We start from the raw sequence: 27,975 nt of genomic DNA on the forward strand, positions 1-27,975 counted from the left end.
ATATCTGTATTTGGAAAAAGATGAGAATTTGAGACCAAGGAATTAGCAAATACAATAATCTAAGCAAATTCATACTTTTTGATAGAGTAAAATTAATTTTTATCTATAGGGAGCATTTCAATTTAACGATAATCTTGGGGAGAAAATGTAACGGGGAGCTGTAAGACCTCTGACTACACTTCCTTTAATTCCAGGGAATCCACAGAGTTTAAGAATGATGTGGAAAAACTGTAGGGAGATTTCATTCTTTGGATTCTTATGATGGGTTTTTCCCCTTAGTGTAGGTGAAAAATCCACTACTAGCTGATAGAAATTAGAAGATATATATATATATTTTTTCTCTTTAGATATTTCAGGACTTCCTCTCTACATTACAGCATAACTTAATATTTGTTCCAGATAATTTTTATACCAGAGCAAAGATTTAGAAAACCATGAAGTAAATGGCCTTGCATTTATATGCAGAAAATTTATGAAATAATTTTTACACACATTCAGCGTGCACAATAATAATATAAATTTAAAACTGCAACCAAAGCTATGTGCTTAAATGAGATTGTTATATTGAGCAATGATGAAAACAATATCCTGTTTTTGTTTTAAAAAGCAGGCAGTACTCCTCAGAAAACAACAATAAAACAAAACCTTAGAAGTCAATAACTAAAACATTACAGAGTTGTGTTCTTCAACTAAAAGAGAGAGAAAAAACTTTAAGAATATTTATAGATGCGCCTAGTTTAACAGTTTCATGTGTTGGATGTGACTTTCACAGTCCGTTGGCAGTCTGCAGGAAAGCCATCACACCTGTGACTTGGATGTTGATTAATGAGTCTTTCAAATCATTACTACCATCTGAAGAAGGGCTGTGGCCTTTCTAAGCTTCACTAGTTTATTCGCCTTCAACTGTCGCCCTATCAAGGTATCTTCCATAAAGAAAATCACACCTGGTTAAGCCTAATGAAAACCTCAATATGTCATTTTCTAGACAAGTCAAAAAGCATGTAAAACTAGACAAAAGATGTATTCAAGCAACATGAATGCAATTTTGTCATAACCTGTCAATCGAAAGACTAACATAAAAAAAGAAGATTTCTTCAATGACATTTTCCAGCGTCAACTATTAGAATGACAATTCTGAATTCCCTCTTTGCTACATGATCCAAGATTCATAACGGCTTCCCACACTTTGCTTAATTGGGTTGTTAAGTCCCACCAAGAAGTTTACAGGAAAAAAAAAAAAAAAAAAAAGCAATGACAACAATAAACAATAAACAATCTGGGCCAGATTATCAGGCCACATGTTATTCAGAAAGTCCGAGATTATATTGCTTATGAAGGCTTTAAGCTTCCTACACAAGTCACCGTGCTTATTAATAAAAGGACTTGTGAAACTACCCAACTTTTTCCATGTCTTCAAAACTGTGTCATGAACATAAAGCTTTCAGAGGTAGTTTAATTTTGGAGGCAATTACGTGTTTAGGACTTATCACCCTTTCTTAAGAAGTCAGCTGTTTGGCTGAGGCCAGACAGAACAGAGGAGGTACATCCAGCAAGGACATGTGAGAAAGCCAGTATACCATTCTTGGAAAGAGAGTGGAAGATAGTAAGGGAGGAGTTACAGTTACAAAGATCTGTCACCTGCACAGTAGCAGCTACCAGTCCTTGCTACTTGCTTTGTTGTATGCACAGCAAATGTCTTAAGGTCAAGACAAGTTGTTCCCCGTCTCTTTCAGAGACTAGCCCATCAATTTCCTAAAAAGACTACAGGTAATTCAAATCAGCCAAATGATTTCTTACAAGCAAAGTTGAAACACCTCTCTTCTGTTGCCTGTGCACATCTACACTACCAATGGACTAGTTACTGTATGGTAGCTTTTATACCATAAAATTTAGTCATGAGAGGCTCAACTCTCGGCATTGCTACAAATTAATTATGCAGTGTTGAAGAAAGCTTACAGAACTGGCTGCAGGACCAGATCTTCAATTTGTTCAACTTCAGTATTAGCACTTTTCCCCTCTACCTTTCGTAAAATTACGATATCTCAACTTATTACAGTTCAGAAAATGAATTATTCTGTATTACCACCACTTTTCAAAAATCTCTGATGTAAAAGAAACAGAACAAATAAGCAACAGGCTGGTGGGCAAAACACACTTTTAGACTGTTGGTTTTTGTTTTGTAACCTCTTCCTTTGTGTGAGCAGTGACAACTATAGATGAGTAGCTTAGTAACGTGTACTGTTTGTGTAATTCTGCATTTATTAATACGCATTTAGGGCTTCTGTAGACATTTATGATAAATGTATACCTAATAAGAATGAAAACTGAGATCAGAAAGGCTCAGAAACAACAGATAAAAAAGTAAATATAATTATCTCTACTTAATATTCCTTACTTAACAACAGGATGTGAAACAGAGTTGAAAGGAAGGCAAAATATTTGCAGATGAAAGAATATTTTTAAAAAAAGTCAGCCAGGTCACTGGATGTCAGTCACCAGGTTAATTAGACAATTGCATAAAAAGTCATTCCTACAAGTAAGCATATAGTATATAAAATAATCTAAGAGGGCTGTTCTGAAAGTAATGCCTCTAATCTTATTATGTTGGTCCACAATATCAGAAGCAGATGCTTGTGGTATGGCAGCAGAGGTTGAATCTTTCCACAAATGTTCCATTTTATTGTTGTGTGAGAGATGGCAGATGGCTCCGACACAACAGTGTCTGTCATGGAAGTCTGCATGAAGTAAAGATGCATCAATGAATTCTCCTAAGCAGAAAAAAATGGCACCCACTGACATTCACTGGTGCTTGCTTTACATTTACAGAGACCAAACAGTGTATGTGAGCACTGTGAGACAGTGCATTTCAGCAGTAGCCACAGCAGCGTGAAAGACAAGCCATGTTCTGGACACCTATGCACATATGTCGCACCACAACACTGTATTCTGTAGCTGAGAAATTGATCTGTCAATAGTGTTGTTCTCTTTGTACCTGTTGTAGTTTCCATGGAAATAAGTAGGCAGCGCTACTTTCAGAGTGACCTACGTACTAATGAAGAAATGATATACACTTTTGAAGAAATTGATTAAATTTGAATCTTAACAATAAATGCATATTTTACAACGCATTATTAACACTAGTGCACTGCATTTACTTACAATTTTTTTCCATCAAAACATAAAGGAGAACACAAACTCACAAATGCCATCTAATTTCAATGGAGAAAGCAATATGCAGCGAAATGACCTCATAAAAATGGCTTGCATAATAGGCCTATGCTCTGGCAGATAGTCAGTTCTTTACACAATTTTTAAAGCAAATGTGTATATGCAAACACATGTAACTCATTTTAAAATTTTCTTTGAGAGGCAAGTTTTGAACAACTGAAAGTATCAAGTTAAACTGAAGCTTTACTGAAGCACTTTTATAGATGTTCCTTCAAAAAGAGCTGTTAAGTACATACTTCTGTATCCCAGGTATGCAAAAGCATAATGATAAAGTATTTCCACATATTAAAAAGGAGTTCATGTGAACTGGGATACATCAGTCCCTTTCTTTTTAGCATCTTTTTTTTTTTTTTTTTTTTTTGAATGTTGTTCAAGAATATTATTTTTTACACAGGATTCATCAACATGTCAACAGGAGAGATAGACTGCTAGCAACTAGAAAGATCTAAGGCATACTGCATATGGGATGTCTCAAATTCAGGTTCACTTTCCTGCACAATTTGTGTTAAAAATGTATAAATAATACTGGTTGAAACTGCATTCAAACAGAATGTACAAAATATACTCTTTCCTCTTGCTCAGCAATGTGCATTCTGTCACCAATGCATTAAAATTGCCATGCAGAGAATTAAACTATTTCTGACAGATTCTTTGAAGTCAGGGTATAGTTTCATTGGTCATATAAGAAGGAGATAAGCAGATGGAGGATAATTTTTATGTTGATGGATGTGACGTATCTCTTCTTATTGACCAGCTCACTTGTCAAAAAAAATTCTTGCTTAGCCAAAAATCCCAGTGACTTTGTTTCCCCCTTTTTGATATAGCATTAGGTTCTAATCCTCACTGTGCCTGTGATCAACCAGGAGAAGTCCTAAAGACAATGAGACACTGTCTCTCATAGCCTTCCTTGCATTTTAGAAAGCTTGTACACATATGATAAGGTCATCCATTATATTCTCACTGAGAGGTGGTAGTTTCTTCAGTATTAACGACATCACAGTTCTTCACCAACACATTATTAATAGTTGACTTGTAGACATAACACCAATACTGATTTCCAGTATCTAGCAATGCACATACATAAAGGAGCATCTCTTATTTAAAAGAAGGTTGGACTAACACATCCAAAAGTACACCAGACACAAGACTGGCATCCCCTGCCATGCAGATAGGGTGTCTGTCATGGCATCCTGCCAGTAACTCCTATTCCACCATTTGTTTCTGCTACAAAGAAAATTGTCAGAGAACTTGCTACCTTTTCATACTCCTGGTATCTTCATTCATTCTTCTGACTTGGGCTTGTGACAGTTGCGTAAAAATCTTTCACAACTTGCAAAGTGTATGCAAGTTTGCTGACATTCTCTTCAATTTCAAAACTACACAATAAATTTTTCCATGTGTTGATAAACTGGATTTTAAAAGAGCATTTTCTGGATATCAAGATAATCAACAACACAATGAATATAAACATTTTCTATAAATAGTTCACCATATGGCTACCATTCTCAACAGATGGTGTCTGTGTATCCACTAGAATACACAAGAGTTAAGCAGATTTGCCCTGCAATCACACAAAATTCTGAACAAGAGTTTTTTACTTCATTTCAGTTTTATTAAGGTTAATCAGTGGTTTTAAATATGCATATATATATGTGTGTGTGTGTGTGATCTTATCATCTAACCCTAGTGTGTGAAAAAATTGCCACAACTATATGGACAAAGTTGTTCATAAATGTCAAGTAAGTGGTTCTTTTTAAGTACAGTCAAAGTATTTTAAAAGGAAAAAAAATAGATTTTCTTTATATCAGGATAGCAACCTAAAAATCAAGGAAACTTCACCTTGGTAAAAAAAAAACAGTGTCACATGTAAATAGTACATGTAAATTTGTAATTTATCAGACAAAATGCAGTCTGGGCTACATTAAGAAAAACTGTAAAGTTTAAAGAACATGAGAATTTGTGCACCTTTGGCAAAAAAGATTACCACACAGCATACATATTTTACCTAAATTTAGTAGAAAATATATTCATTTTTGATAGTTTATCTCAAGCCAATCCATAAACAATTCCAGGTTTTCCACTCTGAAAAGTTGTTGGGTCACTGGGAATATTTATTCAAAAGAACACATGGTTGGATGTAAACCACTGAGTCTACCCTGTTTTTACTTAAAACTACTTATGTTCCTATCACTGTTCAAATGCTTTCTGGAGAACTGTTCTTGAGCTATACTGGTGTGTTGGAAATCTTTTAATCTGCAGGCTACACCATTTATTTCTCATGGCAGTTCTTATCCACCTGAACAAATACTGCTTTTAACTTGAATTATACTTTTTATGCACTGGTTTCAGCTGGTTTCAGGGAGAAAAAATATTTTCTTCATGGTGCCTGGCATAGTTTTTCATCTGATGCATTTACAGTAAAACAATATATTCCCTATTTTTAAGTTCCTAGGCTTCTGATTCTTAGTGTCTTAAGCCTGACTGCTGTTGGCTTTGCCACAGACATGAATTCTTCTCTATTCCTGGAGCTGCCTGGAATGTTCCTCCTTGCACATTCACACTTAGACAAGCACATCACTACCATGAAATCGACATTCATAAGACCTGCATTGGTACCTACTGTTCCATGGAACTTTCCTAACTGCAAAGGAGGGAATCCCCACAGTTCTCAGAATAGCAACTTACTGCAATACTGGGCAGTGGCTCCCTGTGATTCAAGAAGTCCTAGGCTGCTTCTCATATTTATAGTGAGTGAAATGTAGGTATTTGCTACAGTAACACATCCAGTGAAGCTGAAAGTTCTGTAGAATAGCAGAAGAAAGTTACATCACAAAACCCAATCAAATATTATATTGTGCGTATGTATTCTAACATCACACATGTTGGCTGAGATAATCCTCTGAAAAACAGAAAGTAAGTAGCAGACATCAGTATAAAGGAGAGTACATGAACAAGAAGGTGAATTTACTGAAATGACCTGTGCATGAGTTGCTGCACTTGGTTCAGTTGTAACGGAGTTCTTTTTTTTTTTCATATGATGAAAATGAATATGGTTTATATGATGCTGTGCTATCCATTTGTGTCTAAAATAGAACTAATATTCAACTGGCATTTTGACAATCATTCAACAAAGTGCTAAGGCTTTCTCTTTTTTCCCACTCTGCCTCCTCAGCAAGTAGGCACACAAGAAACTATGAGAGGTCAAGACCTCATTTGATCCCAAGAGGATAGGCCACACCCTATGGCACTGTGCTCAGCAAGGAAAGCTGGGGGAAAAGATGAGAAAGGGGTATGATGTTCAGATCATGTTGTTTGTCTGCTCAAGTACCCATTAAGTGCAATGAGCCCTGCTTACCTGGAATTGCCTAAACATCTGCCTGCTGGGAAGGAATGAAGGAGCTCCCTATTTTGCTTTGCTTGTGTGCACAACTTTCATTTCACCTATTAAATTTGATCTAAATTTTGAGCTAAACTCATCAGTATACTCACTTTGGCCCCTCCAATTCTCTTCCCCACCCCAATCTGCTGCAGAGGTGTGTGAGCAAGCGGCTGTGTGGATGCCTAGTTACTGGCCAGGGCAACCACTACAGTCACTGAAGTATCTCCAAATGTTGCAGCGTCTACAGTGAAACTGCCAGACAGCTAATAAGAAAATATATTGATAGCTGATACAACAACCTGCACATATAGTTTCAATGTTAACTTAGCCAGGCAGTAACAATCTTTTCCTTATGAGCAGCACAATCATTAAAACTTGAAATATACATCAATTAAGTAGTAACAAAAAGTACATGGTCTTCTTGTCTCAATGAATGTATTAGACATAATTTGATGATGTAAGGATAATTTGATGATGTAAAACTGAACACCAAGATTTCATAAAGGAGCATGTATCTGCATGACTATGGAGGACATGCTTGAAAACTTCGTTAAATCAAATGCTATAAATAAGCTGAATGTTAATATGCTATCATTTTAAATATAACAATAAGTGTTTTAACTCTTACTTTCACAGCTAGAACTATATATAGAAATAATCAGATATAAAACTAGAAAGTGAATGAAGTTTTCTTTCTGTAAGTTTTTTTTTTTTTACAGTTTCAAAAGGTATAATTTTTTTTGTTGTTGTTTGCTTGTTTTCACCTAATGATCACCACTTAGTAATCACATGATAACATTAACAACACACAAGTCTTCTGAACACTTACTTTGAAGTAAGTGTTGGACTTGATGGAATAGATTCATGCCCTCATGTGGAGCCAACAGTAAGCAGTATACAACCATTCACTGTTTTTAACCAGTACTAAAAGCGTCTTACTTTCCCCTAACCACCAATCAATTAATTTGCCAACCACTCACTGGCTCTGGGACAATGCTCCCATAACCCCGTTCCACCTAACTCAGTCATTAACTAGGTTAGGGGAACATTTCCCTTGTAAATGAATCCCCTAAGCATTTTCAAACTTTTTTTTTTTTTTTTTTTTTTTTCCTCCCAGAAAAAAAAGAAAGCATACTTATTTTTCTTCATGTACAATATTTCTCTCTAAATATAAACAAACCTCATGAACCACTTTGAGCAGGTAAAGATATTCTGGTCTGCACAAAACTAACTGCTCAGGGAAAGCTTTGGCGTGTGTTACAGAAATGAATAATTATAGCAGTATGATGATTCCGACTCTTTTTAAGTACTGTCCTTCATTTTGTTTACCTCAGCAGAGAAAGGAAATAGTAAAAACAGGATGGATCCACCAGTCAAGATCAAACTCATCACACACCCACTTAGCCTGACCCTTAAGCCATGAGAATGAGTAAGACTGAAATCTGTGTAATTTTAAGGAGTGTGAAAGATCAACAAAAGATATGGCTTATGAGAGTCACTACAAAGCTTGTTTGAGTAACTACAAGACTAGCTAGAATCGGCCTATCTAGCTAGAAAACATGGGTAGACAAACTTCAGCTGTACTAAAAACTGTGCCATATAAATACAAGCTGTGTTAGAGATGGTGGTCATTATGGTGGGTATCAGGACGAGCAGCTCTGCTTAAGGCTCACAATAGAACTAGATTATCTCTTGGGCTTTGAAGTGAGAGTTGTTTGAATAAAAAAATCCATGAACTAATCATTAATGGCTTGCATAAAGTCACTTCTAGATGAGAATTTCCATATTATATAGATGGGCAGTGAATGGAGACATTTTCAAATCAGGAATGATGACAACAATTAGGGCAGTTATTAGAGGAAAAAAGAAAAGAAAAAAAAAAGATGCAACGATAGAAGATACAATAAAAACACGAAATATGGAGAAGATGTATATAAACAACTTATTTCCTAAACTTGTACAGAGAAAAGTGGAATGTTTTCAAGACATCATGGAAGACGAAGTGACCACAGAAAACGTTTCCTCTGCAACCACAGAGTTCTCTCTATTCGGTTCATATTGAGCACAGCAACTTAAAAGAAGTATAATGAACATTTTCAGTCTAAGAATTTCTCTCTTTTAAAAGGGCAAGTTAACTCATTTTTAAATGAAGAATAAATATTAGGGATCAGCTAACTATCACAGGAAGAAATATTACTGAATTGTCTCTGCCATTTAACATAAAAATGGCACTACTGGTACAAACCAAAAAGTTCATGTAGCCACATAATCTGCCTAGAAATGGATAACAGAAAACTGAATGACAAAAGGGAGAGCATGTTTTTGCCAGTGTTACTTCCTGTGCAACTGTATCAAAATTCAGAAAATAGTTTGGGTTAGGGAAGAACTCTTTATACTAAATTAAGAAGAGTGTATGTAAATGGAACAAATATTTTACATGTAAAATTGAGGTGCAGTTAAATGGTTAGGGCATTAAGTTCTAAAAATATATCGAAAATGTGGCAAAAAAAACAAACTGTAAGAACATTTTTTTGACCTGCAAAAAGCATACTTGAAATTGTCACTGTAGTTTCTAAACAGACAAACAACTAACTTCAATAGGAAAATAAGATAATGGCACACAGATTTAGCATTACAAAGAGAACGTTACACTTTTTAGTTCAGAAGATATGTTTTCCAGTCCTCCCAAGGCTATACAGCAAATATTTAGAAAATATACCTATTTTGTCCTCCTGCAATTTTGTGCATTTAGCAAATTGATATTTTTGAATTTTATGAATATAAATTCTGCATTAAATAAATGCTTTATTTATGTACAGGCATAGATTTTACAAGTAAAAAAAAAACACCTGTTCAATAATTTCCATTAGTTAAAATTTACTAGAGAAATACTTCATATTTCTAACTATGCTTTCTATACCCCCAGCTGAATTCACAAGTCACTGCAGTATGAGCAAAAATCCCCAAAGTTCTGTGCTGAAATCTCCATGGGCAGTATATGTCCCTAAAAACTTTTAAATTTGCTAGCTTCTTTTTAAAGCACTGTTTATGGTCAATATCGAAATAAATTCAAGAGTCAGCAAGAAATAAATAGTTGGGTCCTCAAAATAGAAATCACAAACTGTCTTTGTATGGAACAAACAGACACAAATATTATAAGCATTTCCATTTTAGAACTGTATATTCAAAAATAAACGTTAACAAAAATAATTTACTTCATAAATTTCACTGCTAAAATCTGTATGCATTGACCACTACAAAGTAAAGCAGACAAGTGGAAAGTGCAGTTAATTGCCAGAATCCCTTTACCTGTGTGCCAGCAGCACCCTGAAGGTCATCTGATTCAGTCCCAAACAACTTGACAGCAAGTCTGACCAATCCCAGTTCCATTCAGTAATGGTTGACTGTTGATACATGGCAAGAAGCTTTTGTTAGTTATTAATCAGTGTTAATATCATCAGTAAATTAAAGCTCCAGCTGTGACATAGTAACCATGAAGGAGGGGGGCCTAGAACAAGGGCTTAGACAGATGATATCAATCATGTCCACAGTAGAAGGTTTTTATTCCAGTAAGACAGCAACTAATTTACAAATCCATTTGGGAATGTAACCATTATTTAGAAAAAGATACATCAATTTTTTGAACCGTTATTCTTCCAACTGTTAATGGCATTCTGCCCAACCACTTTGTCTGAAAGCTTGACTCTTTGTTTGAAAAGCAAAGTAATTGGCAACTTTTTATGTAACAGCAATTTATATTTTCTGCTATCGGCAAAAAGTTTGTAATGAAAAACATAGTGCAGTTAGTTATTTAGTTTCTAAGTGTAACCTATATCTTAATTAGAGAAGGATGGGTTTACCTGTTTATTTTTCTCTAAGGCACTCTGTTCACCAGATTTTTATTATAAACACACCAGTAAGTCTACACTTAGTCATACAATTACTTACTCTTTATTTAATAAATAAAAGTGATGTATAATGATAGTGGGTAGACAAAAGACCACACACAACATTCTTAAGTTTTTAAAATAGTAACTCCTGTTGTATAATATTAATTTTAATTGTCAGCACTGATCAGCAAAGGAATCATTCAAAAATTATTACTGTAGTACCAAAATAGAACTGAGCAGTTTGAAAAAAAAAAAGATGAAGTCAGTCATAACAATGAAAATACAGCTAAATAAAAAGACAGAAGTGTGCCATGTATATCTTTTTCTTCTTACAGAAGAACTTGGTTCTTCTGGGACAGCAATTCCTCCAGGTAGTCCCTCTCTCCTTCCTCTCATCTTAATTTTATCCCCTTGTTTCTTCTCATTTAATTTTCTCACTAAAGCTCATCTCTGGCATGCACTTAAAAGTACCTTTCAAAAAGAAGGGTGAAGTACAGTCAGAGAGGGAGACAAGACTAGCTAAAGAGAGAATAATAAAGTGAAAGTGGAAAGTAAATGACGAAGTAACAGAATATCTGATAAGCAAGAAATAGAATGATCCAAGGGAGAAAACAGTAGGAGAATTCAGGGGAGAAAACAAGCAATTGTTCAATATTCTACAATAAATCAGAAATAGAAAAACAAATATGGAGGGAATGCCTGTAAAGTCAAGAACAATAAAAGGGAGAAGCTGAACTGACAGTATTAACAGTCATAAAGACATTTAGGAAAGTTTATAAGCACATAGGAGTTTTAAACTCAGTGTACCAGACTGATTTGTCCTGTGAAAAAGATACAGAATATAAAATAAAACCAAAAGAAATATAAAAACCAAAGAAATGAAACACCAATCAAACATGAAACCAAGCACAAAAACACTTTAGGAAAGGATAATTATTTCTTTAAAATATTTTCCTTTATTGCTACCGTTGAAGAGTTGTACAGGCTGGACTTAATCTTATTAGACAGTAGAGCAGCAGCACTGGCAGAGACTGAGGTGTCAGGACAAATTGATAAAATCAAGAGTAACAAGTTACTAGGACCAGATGGCGATTATTCAAAATTTTTGCAGGAATGTAAGAATGAAATAGCTGAATTGTTAACAGAAATGACACACTTCATAGAATCAGCTATTGAACTGAGGGTTGGAAGATAGGAAATTTACATATCTTTAATATAAATTGCAGTTGATCTCAAAATAGGAGGTCAGCGGCCTTTGTTTCAGGAACATTATAACTTGAAGAAATTATGATTAGGAAACTTGCCAAATATGGCATGTTGTGGATAAATTAGCAAAAATTTAGGACAGAAAAGTCAACCACCCTAAATAATGTACAGCAATTTTTACAGAGACTGAAAAGCAACACATTAAATATTTGCTATAAATTATCTTTCAGAAAATTTTGGAAATGATTTTCTTTAAAAAAATCCTCTGCTGGGGAAGTGAAGAGTATTTGCACTGTGCAGTATATCACAGTGTAATACAAGCATTCCTGGTCAGGACTCAGGTCTCACAGGAAGTATTGCCTATTCAAATTGGTTCTTCTGCAAGAAAAATAATTAAATGCAATATAGCTCACTGGCAAAAATATGCTGTGAAATCAGGATAGTTCCAAGACATGGAATTTACTGAGGAGCAAACATTATTTCCTGTACTGAAAATACACTGATTCACATTAGACTTAAAGAAAAATTGTCAGTTTTAAAGAAACTTCTCAGTTTCATGGCAGTTGTCAACCACTAAGAATGAATGTAAGAAAACTTATATTCCATGAGAAAAATAATTGTTCATTGCCCAGAAAGGTGGTAGGTGCTCATTGGAAGCATTTGAGGTCAGGCTGGACAGGGCTCTAAGCAATCTGACCGAGTTATAGATGTCTCTGTTCATTGCAGGGGAGTTGGACTAGATGGCCTTTAATGATTCCTTCCAAATCAAATGATTCTATGATTTCAGAGAAGTACTCTGGTATCAGACACTGAATTACACTGGCTCCTCCTTAATAAACTAAATCCCACACCACTAAATAAATGCACAATTTTGTAATAAAGGAAACTGAAGTACTTAATGATATTGTTAAGATCACAAAATATGCCCATTATTATGAACAACAGGGTTGGCACATGGTGCTTTATAAAAGCTCTGTGATCTATTATACTTTTCCTAATTCTAAAACACTTTCCTGTATTCTGATAATAGATTTTATGCCAAAGGTTTATAAAAATGTAAAGCAATTTAATACAAACTATCCATTGTCATGCACTGACTAATAGAGCACTGCAAACCTGTCATGTAGCAGAAAAATTCTATGCTGAGTTGCCACTACTTGAAGGTCTTAATCTAGCACACTATTAATGAATTGAGAATTGAGGCATGGTAAACTATTTTCAGAACTTCAGATGGGAGTAAAGTTACACCCTCTTGAATTCTGCCAAGCAAGCACTTTTAAGGAAAAGACACTTTAAAACATGTTCCTCTGGTGTGAGAAGCCTTGTGAAACTGGGACTAATCTCTTTTTTCAGGATATTACCAGTTTGATTGCGACATGACAGTGATTAAGCATTGATTAGACAAGTAGCAAAAAAAAAAAAAAGTAAAACATACATATTTTACTGCAATGAAGCTGATGAAATAGTTCAAAATGGATACAGTGCAAAAAGCAGATGATGCAATTTGAAAACAAAGTTGCTCCGGAAAATGGCATCTTTTGACCAAAAGTATGAAAAGTAATTGAATTTCATGCAGCTTTAATACATTCATTCTTAAATATTTGAAATTGTAGGGGAAGAATCAAAACTATGGATAATTGGTTAAGAAGCCTTGAGAAACTATGGTGAAAGAATTTTTAGTTGTCCAAATGCTTCCTGAAACTGCAATTCATTCTGTGAAACAATTAGTTATGTGGTTCTCTGGGAGAGATTTTGGCAACTAGATATATTCTCTTAAACTCTTATAAAATCAGGAAAGTGATTTCTATAGGTAATTTATAATCCTTTTCTTACCATTAGCATAGCTTATGCAAAACACAGAAATGCCTCCTTTCATGCCTTCTCCCCTCTCCCACTGACTCTGAGTTTTGAAAGTTTACATTAATGAACAGTAATTTACATTACTGTTCAACATTTCTGTGAAAGACTCATCAGGTAAGATTCTAAATATGCGTTCGGCATACTGCCATGACTTCTCAAAGGACTAAGGCTAGGCTAGCCCCATGTACCATTACACAGATATAATGGCGTATCATTGCTACTAATAGGTTTTTCTACACTATACAGAGCCAACACAGAAAGTTTTAAATTGCTCTTATATGCAGTAATTCTGATAAAAGAAAAAGACAATAATGGCTTTTCAAACACCATGATATTGTAGAGGCTGCCCTCATTAAATTCCTGAGTAAAAATATCCCTTTGCATTTCATCAAACTCGAACTCATGTAATCAATTCCTTTTTCATAACTTTAGTCTCTGTCATTATCACGATCATAATAAGACTGACAAATAAAAATTATACTATAACCACAGTTTCAGATTTTCACAAACCTGATTGAACACTTTCACACAAGACTGGCTGTGCACCTGGAAGGGGTTGAAGACAGCTTGCTCCTCTTTGCCCTTCAGTGTCAAAAGCAAGCTTTGATTGGAAGTTACATTCTCTTCAGGAGAATTCTCGTAAGACAGTTGCTCATTCAAATATTGCTTAAAATGAAAAACAAAAGAAACAAACAAAATAAAATGCATGGAACAATACACACCACCTAGTCTTGTTAGTGAAATCTGCCCAAATTTCAAGCATCATTTTACTATGCACTTGATAGAAATTCCTTATATTGAAAGAAGGAATAATAAATCTCTCTCAAAATACAAATCTTTTCAAGATTAACAAACAATAAATAACCACCCCCATGAATACCAAGTTGAAGCAAACCAAAATAATCTAAGCTATTGTTTTGAAATAATCATTAAGTTATGTTTATTTGTTCTTGGTATATTCATTAGGTATATGTAGAAGTGAAAAACAAATGTTTCCTATAAGATATCGTAATGTATTATAGCTATTCTTGTATATGAAAATGTACACCGTAATATTTGTTTATAAACAGCACTGCGTTGAATAATTACTACATAACTATACATGAATTGTTCAGTGAAAGTATCCAAATCGGTTGTTCAAACATAGGAGGTAAACAGTCTACCATTCTTCAGAGCCATTTTTGATTATTTAAACATTTGAAGATTAGAAGTCATCTGTGATTTACACGGCAATTTTATAAACTATAGTGTAGCAGACACATTATTCTTTTGGCCTGTTTTCACTTCTTAAACTCCTCTGTAAATAAACCATCACTGCATGCCAGAAAAGTGTTTTGATTAAATAGTACCATATTACAAAGAGCTACATAAAGAAACACAGGTCTACTTACTGGAAGGACTATTGTGATTAAACAGTTTATCACTATTAAAATTAAGTCCATAATGATAGGATTGCTATAACATTGAGCAAGTGCTCAAGGTGAGTCTTCATTAAGATGGAAGGATGCAAATATTATTTTGCAAAAATACTGAGCTAATAAAATAATTTCAGACTCAGGTGAGGGGGTGTGTAAACTACCTGCCAAGCCACTGAGCTTCTCAGTGGATAATTTCATCATCAGCTTAAACTGATCTAACTGTGGTCTGGCTTGAAAGGCACAAATTCCAAATCAATCCACATAGATTGTAGTTTTTTCTCCCTTGTGTTGGCACAAGCATGTGTTGTGAAATTATCCAGAAAAAAATAAAGGTTTCAACCAGATAAGCAAGCCATGTGATTTCTAGTATTTGTACAGAGGATGCCCTAGGACTGGGAAATCAGAGTCAAGATATAAAGCAGGTCTGTCTGTTGGTTGCAACCAATTGTCAGGACTGCTTAAACAATCATGAAACCATCTAAGTGTATTTAAAAAAATAGATCTCCGTGCTTTTTTAGTTTAAAAAAACATTGTAATCCAGATGTGCAAATGTATCTTCAGTCTTTTACCTATATTTTCCCAGCCTTGAAAAGTTTTTTTTCCTCTTTTTCTCCATTCATTAATCTGTGCCATAGCAAAGATTTCTTAGTCGTAATAAGGTGGGGTGACTTAAATGATATTTCTACGTCTACACCAACTTGACTTAAAGTACCACCTCATAGGGATGTATTTTCTCAATTCTAAAGCAACTCAGACATTTGGTTGTCACAGCTCCAGCAGAAGAATCTGTTGTCTTTTCAGAAGAAAGTTGGAACTTGCTTATGTCATACGTGGTATAGATTTGAATGTATCAAGTGGCTTAATTCCCAACATAGCGATTTTCATTTCTTTCAACTAGAATCATAGAATCATAGAAAGGTTTGGGTTGGGAGGGACTTTTAAGATCATCTAGTTCTAATCTCCCTGCTATAGGCAGGGACATCTCCCACTAGACCAGCTCGCCCAAAGCCCCATCCAGCCTGGCCTTGAGTGGTTTCAAAGAGTTGACATTCACAGCCTCACTGGGTAGCCTCTTCCCTTACTCGCAAGTAAGTATAGTGCTTACTACTGTACTATAGATTTATATTTTTTTGACAAAGAGACTTAATCAACAGTGGTAAGTGCATTAGTTTAAGGACTGCTATGGTGCAATACACACTGTAGACCCAGAAAGGCTTGTGTTTCAAAAAAAGTGAGAACAAAAAAATGAAATCATAATTGTAATCAAGTAAATTGTATCCCTTCTACTTATGACTGCACAGGAAACAAACCAAACAGTATTAGTGAGCTAGGCAGCTCAGGAGATTTGGTTTTCCTTTGGCAGCCATTAGTGAAAATTAGCTTTAAAAATAATTATTCTTCTTGATAAATACATACCTTCATCCATAGACCATTTTGAGCTCTACAGTATCTGTAATAGATCTTTATTACATTTATTTCCAAACATAGCTTCTAAGAATTTATTCATCTTCTCCCCTGCCTTTCTAAGGAAAATTATTGAGCCACAATTTTCTGTCTCATCATTTTGTTCTCTATTCACCTGCAATTATTAATCATTGTAGCAGAAAGATCTCCAAACTCAATTTAAGAACATGACCTTTGGCAGTCCAAGGAGTCTAAGAAGGAAAGCACAGACCTTCTAACAGGCAATCCAGTCTATATTTTGTTGTTGTTGTCAGCTGCATTTAACAATCTAAAACATGAAAGATAATACTGAAAAAGCATAATATTATGCTAAGTACTAAAATGTGTTGTAATTGTTTCAATAGATGAGTGGAAGTAACATTCTTATATCCTATGCTGATCAGGATTTTTTTTATTATTATTTTTTTTTAAGTCAAGACAGGTTTCTTCCACTGAGAAATGTTCTATTTTTAATGCAGCTCTTACTAAGAGCACAAAATCAAGGAGAGACACCTGGGATGTGGAAAGATAGGCTAAGGTCCCTCTTCCATCTAATTCTCTCAGCCTTTCACCTCCTATTGGAGCTGCTCCACTTTGTATAAATAACTGAATACTCAAAGGATTCAGATCTTGATTCAGGGTCTCCAGAACCTGATACGGGCATTCTACCTTTTCAATTAGAATATGATTCCATCTTTGACCACAGAAGTTGCAGAATGGATTTTTATAGCAATTTCTGAAAAATGAAACAATTCCATTAGGGGAAAATGATAAAGTTCCACACTGTTAGCTAAAGCTCTATCAGTTTGGGCATTTAGTTTGGATATAGATAAAGGATTGAGCCTGCATATCTAGTCCCTTTGGTGACTGCCCTACCTACTGCATTATGTGCTATTTTAAGAGGTCTTGCTCACAATCTTTTCTTCACTTTATTATACTAGGAGTAATCCTGAATGTGCTCCAGGTGAAAAGGTTTTGTTTGAACTGTATTACAGTGATAATTTTCACTTCACTTCATGAACCATTTAATTGTTTGAGATGAAACTTGAAAAGACTCTGTATTGTATTAATATTAGGTTGCCATCTCTACATACATGCTTATATTGCTTCTAAAAGTTCAAAATGCAGATGTGAAAAGTTTGCTTTTAAGCCTGTTCTTAGGAACTAAACTGTTGATCTGATTTTCAGAAGCTGAGCATCTTTATTGCTTTATACTCACCTACCTAATTGGTTTTTGCTATCAAATTTTTCTAAGTCTTGGACTATGCCTGTATTTGCATTATTTTGCATTTTATTATAAACACTTCTGTACACTGGAAATGATCTTAACAGCCCCTGCTTATGCATTCAAGGAATAGTAATTTAGTAATTAAAGCTAATGAACAGAACTTTCTTAATTAAACTGTGTAGATCTGTGTTATCATACAACTTAAGCAAACCTGTGTTTACTTCAGTGTACATAACAAGAACGCTTCTGGTAACTTGTGTCAGTTTAGTACAGCCTCAGAAATAATGAGATAATTATTTTATCTTGCCCAAATTCCATGGTAGCAAACAAATCTGAATTTGTTCACTGTAATTTTGAAAGTACTTTAACTAAGCAGAGTTCTGTAGCTGAAGCAAGGTTTCCATTTGGATTCATTTGCTCTCTCAGTGCAGCCATGGGGTTTGTTTGTTTGTTAAATCGGAAAATTGATTTACCACATTTAATTATACTTCCTGTAACAGCCAATTTTTCAATAGCTTTGCTGCTTTTTTCAGTTATTATTATTTTTAACTGTGCTTAAACTTTTAAAATGCATTTGCCACCTACAGTACAAACCTAAAGGAAGTTTATGTGCCATAATACTGTTTGAGTACATAAATAAAATCTACTCTGTTTTCTCATAATCATCCTATATCAACATAGAAAAGCCTGAACCGAATGGATTCTATTACAGTACAATACAGGATTTCATATTGACTTTAAGAAGCATTATCACCTCCTTGACTAACCCTTAGCTGCCAGCAGAAGCTGCCTCAGGCCAGTACACACCTAATTGCTCGGTAAAAAGGCCGTTTCCCTACCTCATTGAGCCGAATGATGTGATAAATTTGCCTCAGGTACTTGCTGCCACCTGGTTTGTGGCAGATATCCAGGACCATCATGTTTATTTTCTGCTCAGTGAATCCAAATGCAATGCCTTCTTGCTCTAACACTGCACCTTCTATTGGATCCGGGCCACTAGAATATGGAAAATATAAAGTTATCCTTGAATTTCTAAAAAATCGAAGTATTAATGCAAAGAGAGCTAAAAATACATATAAAATACAAATAAATCTTTGGCTTGCGCAAAACAAATGTTGCTACACACATTTCTGAAACCTTTACACTAATAAATGCTAAACAGTTAAATGCTGATTAAATACAGTATTTTTTAATTACATGAATTTTAACAATTTTTATCAGAAAGATTGAAAACATAAAACATTCTTTACTCTAAGGGCATACAAAGAGCAAATATTTTATTATTTTCTTTTCCACTAGAGAAGTATCTCTGCTACTAGGAATAGCATTTGCATTCGATCTTTTGTACATTTTTCTTTGCCTGTCACCGCTCATATTAAAGCCTAATTAACATGTCAGAAAGGTAGCCATTACTTTAAGTATAGGTTAGAAATTTCAAAATGAAGTCTTTTTCTTTCCACTGGTATAATGGTAACCATTTCAAAGGTATATTTCGCCACTTGTTGCACATTCTGCACTGTATTTTTCCTTGTTTTCCTTTTCTTGTTTTCTGTCTAATTGCAAACAAACGAACAAAAACAACAACGTGATGGTGACAGGCCTAAAAGCCCTGAAAAACGTTCATTTGAAACTCTGGCCATTATTAGACTGCTGTCTGCACAAAAACATAAGCTCACGGCTCTGTAGTTGCTTAGTGTTATAGTGTTATAGGTAAAGTATAAGAAAATACTACAAAGACTAATTATTCTCTTCAAATATTTGAGTTGCAACCACCAGATGTATGCTGGTATCCAAACATGTCAAGAACCTAACAGACCAACAGAATATATTATGCTTTCTACAATCATTATACGATTAACTTAAAATCTACAATAGAAGCTTTCGGGCTGAAAAAACCCACAACATTTTACTTTGGAACTGTCAGCTTGCAGTGTATGGCCGAAAATGTCCCATGATTACAAAGTTAGTTCTTCTCAGAGTTGTTGTTTGACCTGAAGGCTCACTTAAATTCTGCACGGCTGACACTGCTTCCACATGCTGCTTCAGAACTTCCTACAGATCAAACAGCTTCAAAATATAAACTATAATTTTGTTCTTTGCTGAATGGAAGTAAATGATACTCTGTTATTATGGTGTATTTTACAGAAAAGCTTCACAGAAATTGATCTTCAAAATTAAAGCACACTTAAGGCTTATCTTTCAATGCCACATATAGCTATAACCTGAATCTTGTCACACTTCTCAGAGATTGACATTGAAAAAGTTGAGGACCTCTGACAAAGGAGTGTATCAGTGTCAGCACCCAAATTGTATCCTTTCCTGCCCGTCAGTGTGCAGGTGAAGCAGATGATTGGATTCAGTCAGTGCTATGATTAATGAGTTCCTCTCTGGATTTGGGACTGCCTATCAATCATGTCATTAGGAAGAATGTGCCCTGAAAGAGGCAGACCTCAGCCAAGGAATAACTGCATTCATCTTAATCTGTGTATGCACCCAGCCAGCCAAGTCAGGGTCACCATGATGAAAAACAATAATCTTCAACTCAACAAATTACTTTCCAAAGACAGGCATTTCTCCTCTTTTTGGGCAGTGTGCTCTTCAGAATCTAACGTGACTGTTTACAGCTCTGGTGATACTATGAAGTGAAGGTTATTTTAATGAATAGTAATGCTTTCAGGCAGTGCACAGGACAGCCAGTGCATACAACTGCCACTTTCTGAACCTTTCCCCGCATTTCTCTTTTCTCCTAAAAGGTAAGTTGAATATTTATGCCAAAATGGATGAACCTGTATCACTTTCACAACTTTATGCTGTCAAGTCCTGATAACAACACAGTAACATAAAATCACGTGAGACTTTCTCTTATAAAAGTCTAGCATGCTTCAATGTTCTTCTCCACAACTGGGTCTGTGAATCACACATGTATGTTTAGATGGTTTTCTTTTTATTTTATTCCACAGACTGTGGGTATTTGTTCCGCATACTGTATGTATTAAAGGTCTATAAACATTTATTAACATATATATAAATGCATGTATATACATTTACTCACAAAATCAATTACTTGCGAAAGGGTTATATAGACCATAATTTTACTAAGATGTAGATTTTTAGATATAACCATTCCTATTTCAAATTAATCATATAAACACCACAATGGTCTTCTTGAAAGATCTTTTTCTCTAGTGACTATGTGACTGTTACCTAGTTTAAATATTTGAAGTTCAGATTTAATTTATTGGTATTACAATTTGTGTGTATAACAATATTTTATTTCCACACTGCATATCTCACCTTTTAAATACATTTTTCTTGGAGTAACCAAGTCACACTTCTTGAATATAAAATAGAAAAATAACATTTATGCAAGGCTTCTATTGCAGAAACACTTCTGAAATCAGAAAACAGTTTCCTAACTGCAAGATGTATCTACTCCCTCAGAGAACAAGTAATATGTTCTCCAGTTCTGTATGCTTAAAATTATGAGCCCTAACCATAAACTGGCTCTCGCTTTGAGAGACACTGTATGCACACACAAGAAATATTTTTCCAGTGTCTCATGGCTGATGTGAATTAAAAATTATTGCATTTTTTGTTATATCTTAGAAAATGAAATTGACTACTACATGAGAATTCTCAGCTTCAAATATTAAAGCTTCAGTTTTTAGAGGTCATTCCAATCTTTGTCTTACCCTACATCTGCATTATTTAAAAGACATCTATTCTCAGTAAGTTCGATTGCATTAAAAAAAAATTCTGTTAAGTATTTCCAGATTTTATACATTATCATGTGTTTATTTTATCCTATGACTGTTTCAGTGGCTGGCATCTAGCTTCAACCTGCTACCCAACCGATTAGAGAATTTGAGTTAAATGGAAATGTAAAAGAACACAAAACAACCTTACTTTCAGTTGTCAAACATTAAATTCACTAAGAGAGGTAACTCCTATAAATCTACTACTGGGAAGCTGATGAACAGTGTTTTTATAGAATGATACACCACTTCAACGGTAAACAGGACTACAAATACATTGATGTGCACAGAACTCCTTGAAAACTCATTATAAGGATTTAAAAACTTGGACCTAAATGTCAAATCTGCAGGGAAAGTTGGTATTTCCTCAGAAAAGCATAGCAGGGTAGTTTCCTTGTCCTGTTTTGATACGCCCTACTTGCCCGTAGGGCTAGATGTGTTTTAAAAGGAAGTATGCTTACTTTCTAATCTCAGATGAAGATGGAAAGCCTGTTATAGTCTGTCTTAATTTAATCACTATAGCAAAACTCATTTATAAATGCTCTGGGTTGCCCTCTAGTCAGCATACTTGTTAGAATTCTGAAAGATACACCATCTAAACTGTCCACACTTTTGGTTAATTATGAACACATGAGAAAATATGAAACATAATAACATGAAACAAAATATGAAATACATGAAACATTTTAAGTACTATGAAAATACTGTTAAGATGAAATAACTACAGCTTTTTCAGCCACACAATTAACTTGCAAAAATTTACCATAAAGCCATCAATATTAAGATGTAATTCATTTCATGTAATATAAGATCACTGTCCCTCTAAATATTTTTTAAATTGAACAACAGCCATGAACACGTCATTAATTCAGTAAAATAAAGAACAAAACCAGAACTTCAAAAATACTGCATTCTTACCAGTCTGTGCTCAGTTTTCTTGCCTTCAGCAACTGACTTTCAATCCAGTTTGGTCTTTGCTGTTCTATGCTCTGTATAACCTTCTGGGTCACTTGTTTAGGACCACTTTTCTGTTTTCCCATAATACTTTCTAAGCACACACGAACTAAACTGAGTTTTTCTTTGCTCCATCTGTCAAGTGTTGCACCTGTTAAAAGTTCTGCAGTATTTCCATCCTCAAATATCCGACATATAATTACAATCAAGTTCCAGACAAGCAGACCAGCTTTCTTCAATTCAGCAAAGTTTCTTGACATTTTTCTCTCAGCCAGAAAAAAGAAGTACTTAATTGGGGGAGGCAAACATGCAATCACTGTAGGTAACTTGCTGATTACAATAGATACTGCCTGAGCTGCAAGCCTTGTGAAGCCTTAAAAAAGACATAAAAGAAGATATGATTAACATTAACATTCTAGTTCTATCACAGCATGTTTCTGAATATTGTCTGATAATTTCTAACTTTCTTTTGTACTGAAAATGGGTAAGAAGCTTAAGTACTCAGCACTGTGGCCTGACTCGTGTTATACCTCCCATATATATTTCCCCCCAAATCTAAACAATAACACAAATTAAATAGAGAACCTAGAAAAACTTCACACTGTGACTATGTTAACAATTATTCTTACTGCACACAGCTAATACAGAATAAATGAAGTAGAAAACATCCAGGTATTCAGAACAGTAAAAACAAGCTGTCTTCAGAACTGTAGTGCAACATTTTTTCCAAGAGTGGAGCATTGCAATAAATGTCTCAGGACATTGCATTTATTCATATTGTTTTCCATCAGTTCTTTTTTGTGTTCAAACCTACAAAATTACTGTATTTCATATGAGAAGCATGCATACTACATAGCACTCCATTTTAAACACTGCAGATGCTATCAGAAGCTATAAAAGCAACTACAGAAAATACGCTAAATATGCTAGTATGTTAAAAAGTTAATAGTATATATAAAATGAAAAACAAGGAACTCAAAGATAATCCACAATACAGATTCAAGTGTGGATTAAACAAAAAAACAATATGAAAACAGCAGTCAAGCAAAGAAACCAAGAAAACCATAAGTCCATTCTACTTCTAGTCTCAACTAGTAAAAAAAAAAAAAACAAACAGAAAAAAAAGTTACGAATTTTCTGTGTGTCACATAGCCAGTTTAACTTGTCACCAGCTCTGAGCTCTGCCTCTCAGTTAGTCACATGAAACCAGTTATATCCTGACAAACACTTAAATAAACAAACACAAACCCTACAAGAAAGAAGATGCTTGGAGTCTGTTTTTCTTACTGTTAAACTGCAATTTTTCTACAAGCATAAATTTCACCCACATTTCCCGGATTCCTTCCTCTTCATTTCCCGAGGTGTATAATTCCACTCCTTTGGAACTGTCTTCAGTAAACTTTCAGGAACAATTTGTTTGTGCTGATATGTTCCATAGTTTTCTGTTGCTTCCCATGAATGCATCAAAGAAACGATCTGCTTAACTATACCCTTAACTGAATTAATCAATATCAGCTTCAAGCATCTGATAACCTCTGGCTCTGAGTCGCCACAACTGGAAACTTCAGAAGAAAGAATTATTAAATATTCAGTAAGCGTGCAGTCATTTCTGCAAATCTGTTTCAGAAATAAGTGTTTCAGAATTCTTACAGAAAGGAAACTAACGATATTATGATTCAAAATAATTGACAACTGTCAGCCTGTTATAAAGTAAAGAAATAGTATAAAGTAAGACAATGTAGCATTTTGTACACTCTTAATATAGTAACAAAAAATACAATTTCAGTTATTTCTTTTTTTTTTTGGCCTCTGTCCCCCATCAAGATATTTCTCAAAATTTAATCTGAGTAGTTTCTTTCATTTTAATTGAAATAAACTTAATCACTGGGTAGGCATTAATGAATGGAGCAGATTTACAGTGTTAACACAATGGCAATTGTTAGGTAGCTATACTTTTCTTAGAGAAGAGCAAAAGAGAAATGATACTTCGGTAATGAAAATGCATAAAAATAATAGACATCAACAGAGACACAGTATGGTATCAGAGACTGTATGTCAAAAATAGAACATCTTAAATACAGTTATTGACATTACAAGTATCAATCTTCTCCACATTCTTACCACAGAGAATAGTAGTTTCTCCACAGCAAAAGAGCAGCAGTTGTCAGGCAGGATACACCAGCAATGTTTTCTGATGTTTCCTACTAAGGTCCTTTGCCCTAATTTTTGCTTATCTGTGCTTTCTGATGATCTAAGTTTTATTCTTCTCTACACAGTCTTTCTGAAAACTTCCACGAAAAATTCTGTATTTCTCTTCTTCTTTCAAGTGTTAACTTTCCTCTTTTTGAAATCCCATTTTTCTCTAAGGAATGCCTGACAACTTCTGCAACTGTTTTTTATTTTATGGTATTTGTTTCTGTATTATTATTCATACCTTCACTCATTTTCTTCCTTTTTTTTCTTGTGAACTCCTGATTTTTTTGCATAATTTGTAAAACCATTGTACTAAATGCCTCTCTTTCATGGTTGAATACTGCTTTTCCTTGTGGGCACCACTGGTTGCCATCATCACATGGGCTGTTCTCACCCACCATCGAAAATTGGCAGTCTGCCTTTTGTCAGCAGTGTTTACATGCCCGCTGTACTACGGCTCCCTCAACAGTAGTACTTTCTCTACTTTTTCCACTCCTTGTGGAAAACTCCTTGGAGTTATTAAACTCACACAGACAAAGAACCCATGTCAGTAAAGATCTACAGAAACTGATGCCAACCTACTGGTGAAACAGACAATTACGTGAAAAATATGGAAATTTAGTTTAGAATAACCTCTCCTTCCTTCAGAATATCCACCATTCCTACAGGAATCTGACTGCTGACAACACTTTAGCTATAATTTAGTTTTGAAGGAACCTACAATCACTTTATCAGATTTATTAAAGTAAAAATAATATGCATGACATGTCTGAAAACTGACATCAAACTTAAAGTATTTTCTAGTAAACAAAATACCTGTCATATTGTATAAGGAATCCCACAACTGTTCTTTTTCCATGTAGGCCTCAAAAGCAATGCCAAGTGATTTGGGTGATAAAATGCAGTCAGACAATATAGTAAAGATAGTTTCAGTCAGAGTAGGCTCCTTGTTATTTATCTCATCTAAGGGAGAACTTTGTTCATCACCAATGAATACTTCACTTCCTTCAAAGTAAAAAAAAAAAACATTGTTATAAAAATGTACTACCACAAAATTCAAGTCATATAAATATTATCAATCAAAACAAACTGAAAACTGTATCTGAAAAATGTACTAATACTTACAGATACTGAAATCTGATGTCCTTAACATAATGACAGTTGACCATCTTCCTGAATTGTATGTAGTCATTAAAAAAAGATACAAGCATATTCACAAACTATGGAATATGCCTGTATAATTCAAAATACCATTTCTAAATAATATGAATTTGCTTATTTACTCAATAATAATCATAAGTAAATTGGACTACTTCCACAGAATCACAGTCAGAAAGTTATTTCTGCATCACTTATCTAAGGAATATATAGTTGTGAAATTATAAATTGATTTTGTTATACAAAATAAAATGAAACAGCAGCTGCGTACTCACCAAAAAAAGGCTTGGATTTGTTTTTTTAGTTGAAGATGAACTGAGAAGAAATCATTTCCCAAAACAAAATCTCAGCTATGCTAAGATATAGGCTGCTATATTTCTGACTGGATGTTAAGAAAAATTTCTTTTCAAAAAGAGTGGTAGTGAAGTCATCATTCCTTGAGGTGTTCAATGCATGTGTGGGATATGATTAGTGGGCATGGTGGGGATCAGCTGACAGTTGAACTTGGTGCTCTCAGAGATCTTTTCCAACCTTAATGATTCTAAATTTCTATGTGCTTTAACGTTAATTACTATTGTCCAAAGATTTGAGGGGTAACTTGTTACGTAGTATTGACTTGTATATGCTTTTAAAAATCATTATAAAACATTTTTCCACCTAGAGAAAAATCATATGTTTAAACCTCTCTTTGAACTAATGCAACTCAATGGCTTTAACTTGTGCTAGTCAAAAGTGAATTCCCTTCTTATGTTAATGACCATAACAATTGACCAGAGCCAGCACCAACTAAATAACTTTATTCAACTGTCTAGTCTGCAAAAGAGAGTTTATATAACACTGGTTTATATTAAAAATATGCTTGAAAATGTCAAATCATGCCAGTTTTGCAACCTATGCAAGAGGAAGATAGCCTCAGTATCTAGTATCCTTCTTTCTAGTGGTTCGAAAAGCTTTCCAAATTTACCAGTGATAAATGACTGCTTTCCACCCAGCTTTGTGAATGAGTAGATACTGTTGTAAAATTCACAAATCCCATTTTAATCTCCTCTGAAATCCTACCAGTTAATTCACACATTACTGTAAACTGTACAGTCTTAGTATTCCACTCTAACTGAAATAGTCCACCGAATGCAGGAAGTTGAAGAATAAGACCAATCGTTTCATAATCAGAAAGCTCTCTTTCTCCCTCCCCCTTCCAAGGCTGAAGAGATTAGCCATAAGATTTTTGTTTAGTCAGCTTTTCTCCTCATATGCTCAGAGAGCTGGCATATTTTGCTGAGACATATTTCAATGCCACCTGCTCCTGAGTGAAGAGTCAAACTGATCCCACTAATGTACTCAAACCAGTCATACGTTGTCTAACATAGACAACCAAGAAAGCAGAAAAAGCAGTTCAAAAAAAGGAAAGGCATTCAAACTTAAATAATAAGATGAAAATTTGAAATGAATTTTCATTATAATACTGAGCATAGTTTTTTAATTAATTTAACCAAACTCCAGGAGGGAGTTTGGTGAGGTTTTAGACACTGCGTAGACTGTTTTTGGAAAACAAGATGGAAGATTGCTTTGTTTAAAGAGATTAGTGATTTGATACCAAAATCAATTTTGTTTAATGCTGGTGGGACATGGAAATTTCAGGGTACAATCTCTTAAACTTCTCTAATGAACTTGGTGATATCAATGAATTCTGGAAAATAAAAAGAAGTACAAGATAATTCTGTGGGGGTTTTAATACATGTACATTCTTATAATGAGTGTATATGTTGTTCTTTTAAGAAAAGATCTTTCAGAATCCACTGGGAAACCATTCTGAGTTTGAACATTAAGAGAGATGCACATTTTCATCAGCTTTTCCTTTTTAAAAAATATTACCTCCATATTGTATCAAGAGAAGGTGTGTGACTTTTGACAAGGGCTCTACTATCATCCAAAGGAATATTCCTATTTAATACTTCAGAAACTCTATAAAATCTCTTTATTTTTTCCTCTAGCTTATCCCTGAAAAATCAGCAAAGTAAGTAGCATATCTGATTAAGATCCTTTTTGCCATTGACCTTTCAGCTACAACTACTTCATTCCAGCACTTTTTTTTTTACCACACTGGTTATTCAAGTACAGTATCCACCAGAGTTAACTGGCCAGACAGGTATTTTGAGGAGACATTCCTTTTATAAAATAGTTTTCTAATCTTTTGATGTTTGGCTGGCACGATACAATTTGCAAGAAGTGAAGAAAACTTTGAGGTGGACTAGAGTCTATTCTT

General features: G+C 34.5%; 1 protein-coding gene across 3 annotated transcripts in view; it reads right to left on the reverse strand.

Moving 5' to 3' along the window:
• The window catches only part of KIAA0825 (KIAA0825 ortholog), a 229,984-nt gene that overhangs the window by 97,195 nt on the left and 104,814 nt on the right, over nucleotides 1-27,975 (reverse strand). For 2 of the 3 annotated variants that reach the window (XM_042823068.1, XM_042823069.1), the window contains exons 14-19: nucleotides 25,371-25,559; nucleotides 23,690-23,923; nucleotides 22,326-22,734; nucleotides 18,492-18,648; nucleotides 14,074-14,229; nucleotides 9,917-10,011 (exon numbers count right to left, since the gene is read on the reverse strand). In XM_042823068.1, coding sequence (XP_042679002.1) covers nucleotides 9,917-10,011; nucleotides 14,074-14,229; nucleotides 18,492-18,648; nucleotides 22,326-22,734; nucleotides 23,690-23,923; nucleotides 25,371-25,559 — 1,240 coding nt within the window. Of the gene's footprint in view, nucleotides 1-5,913; nucleotides 6,030-9,916; nucleotides 10,012-14,073; nucleotides 14,230-18,491; nucleotides 18,649-22,325; nucleotides 22,735-23,689; nucleotides 23,924-25,370; nucleotides 25,560-27,975 lie in introns of all 3 variants that reach the window. The other variant, XM_042823066.1, reaches the window with a different exon arrangement.

The sequence above is a fragment of the Centrocercus urophasianus genome, unplaced genomic scaffold (genome assembly GCF_019232065.1).
Source record: "Centrocercus urophasianus isolate 14NV4802_14NV808 unplaced genomic scaffold, USGS_Curo_1.0 seq_21, whole genome shotgun sequence".
In the NCBI taxonomy this organism is placed as follows: Eukaryota; Metazoa; Chordata; class Aves; order Galliformes; family Phasianidae; genus Centrocercus; species Centrocercus urophasianus.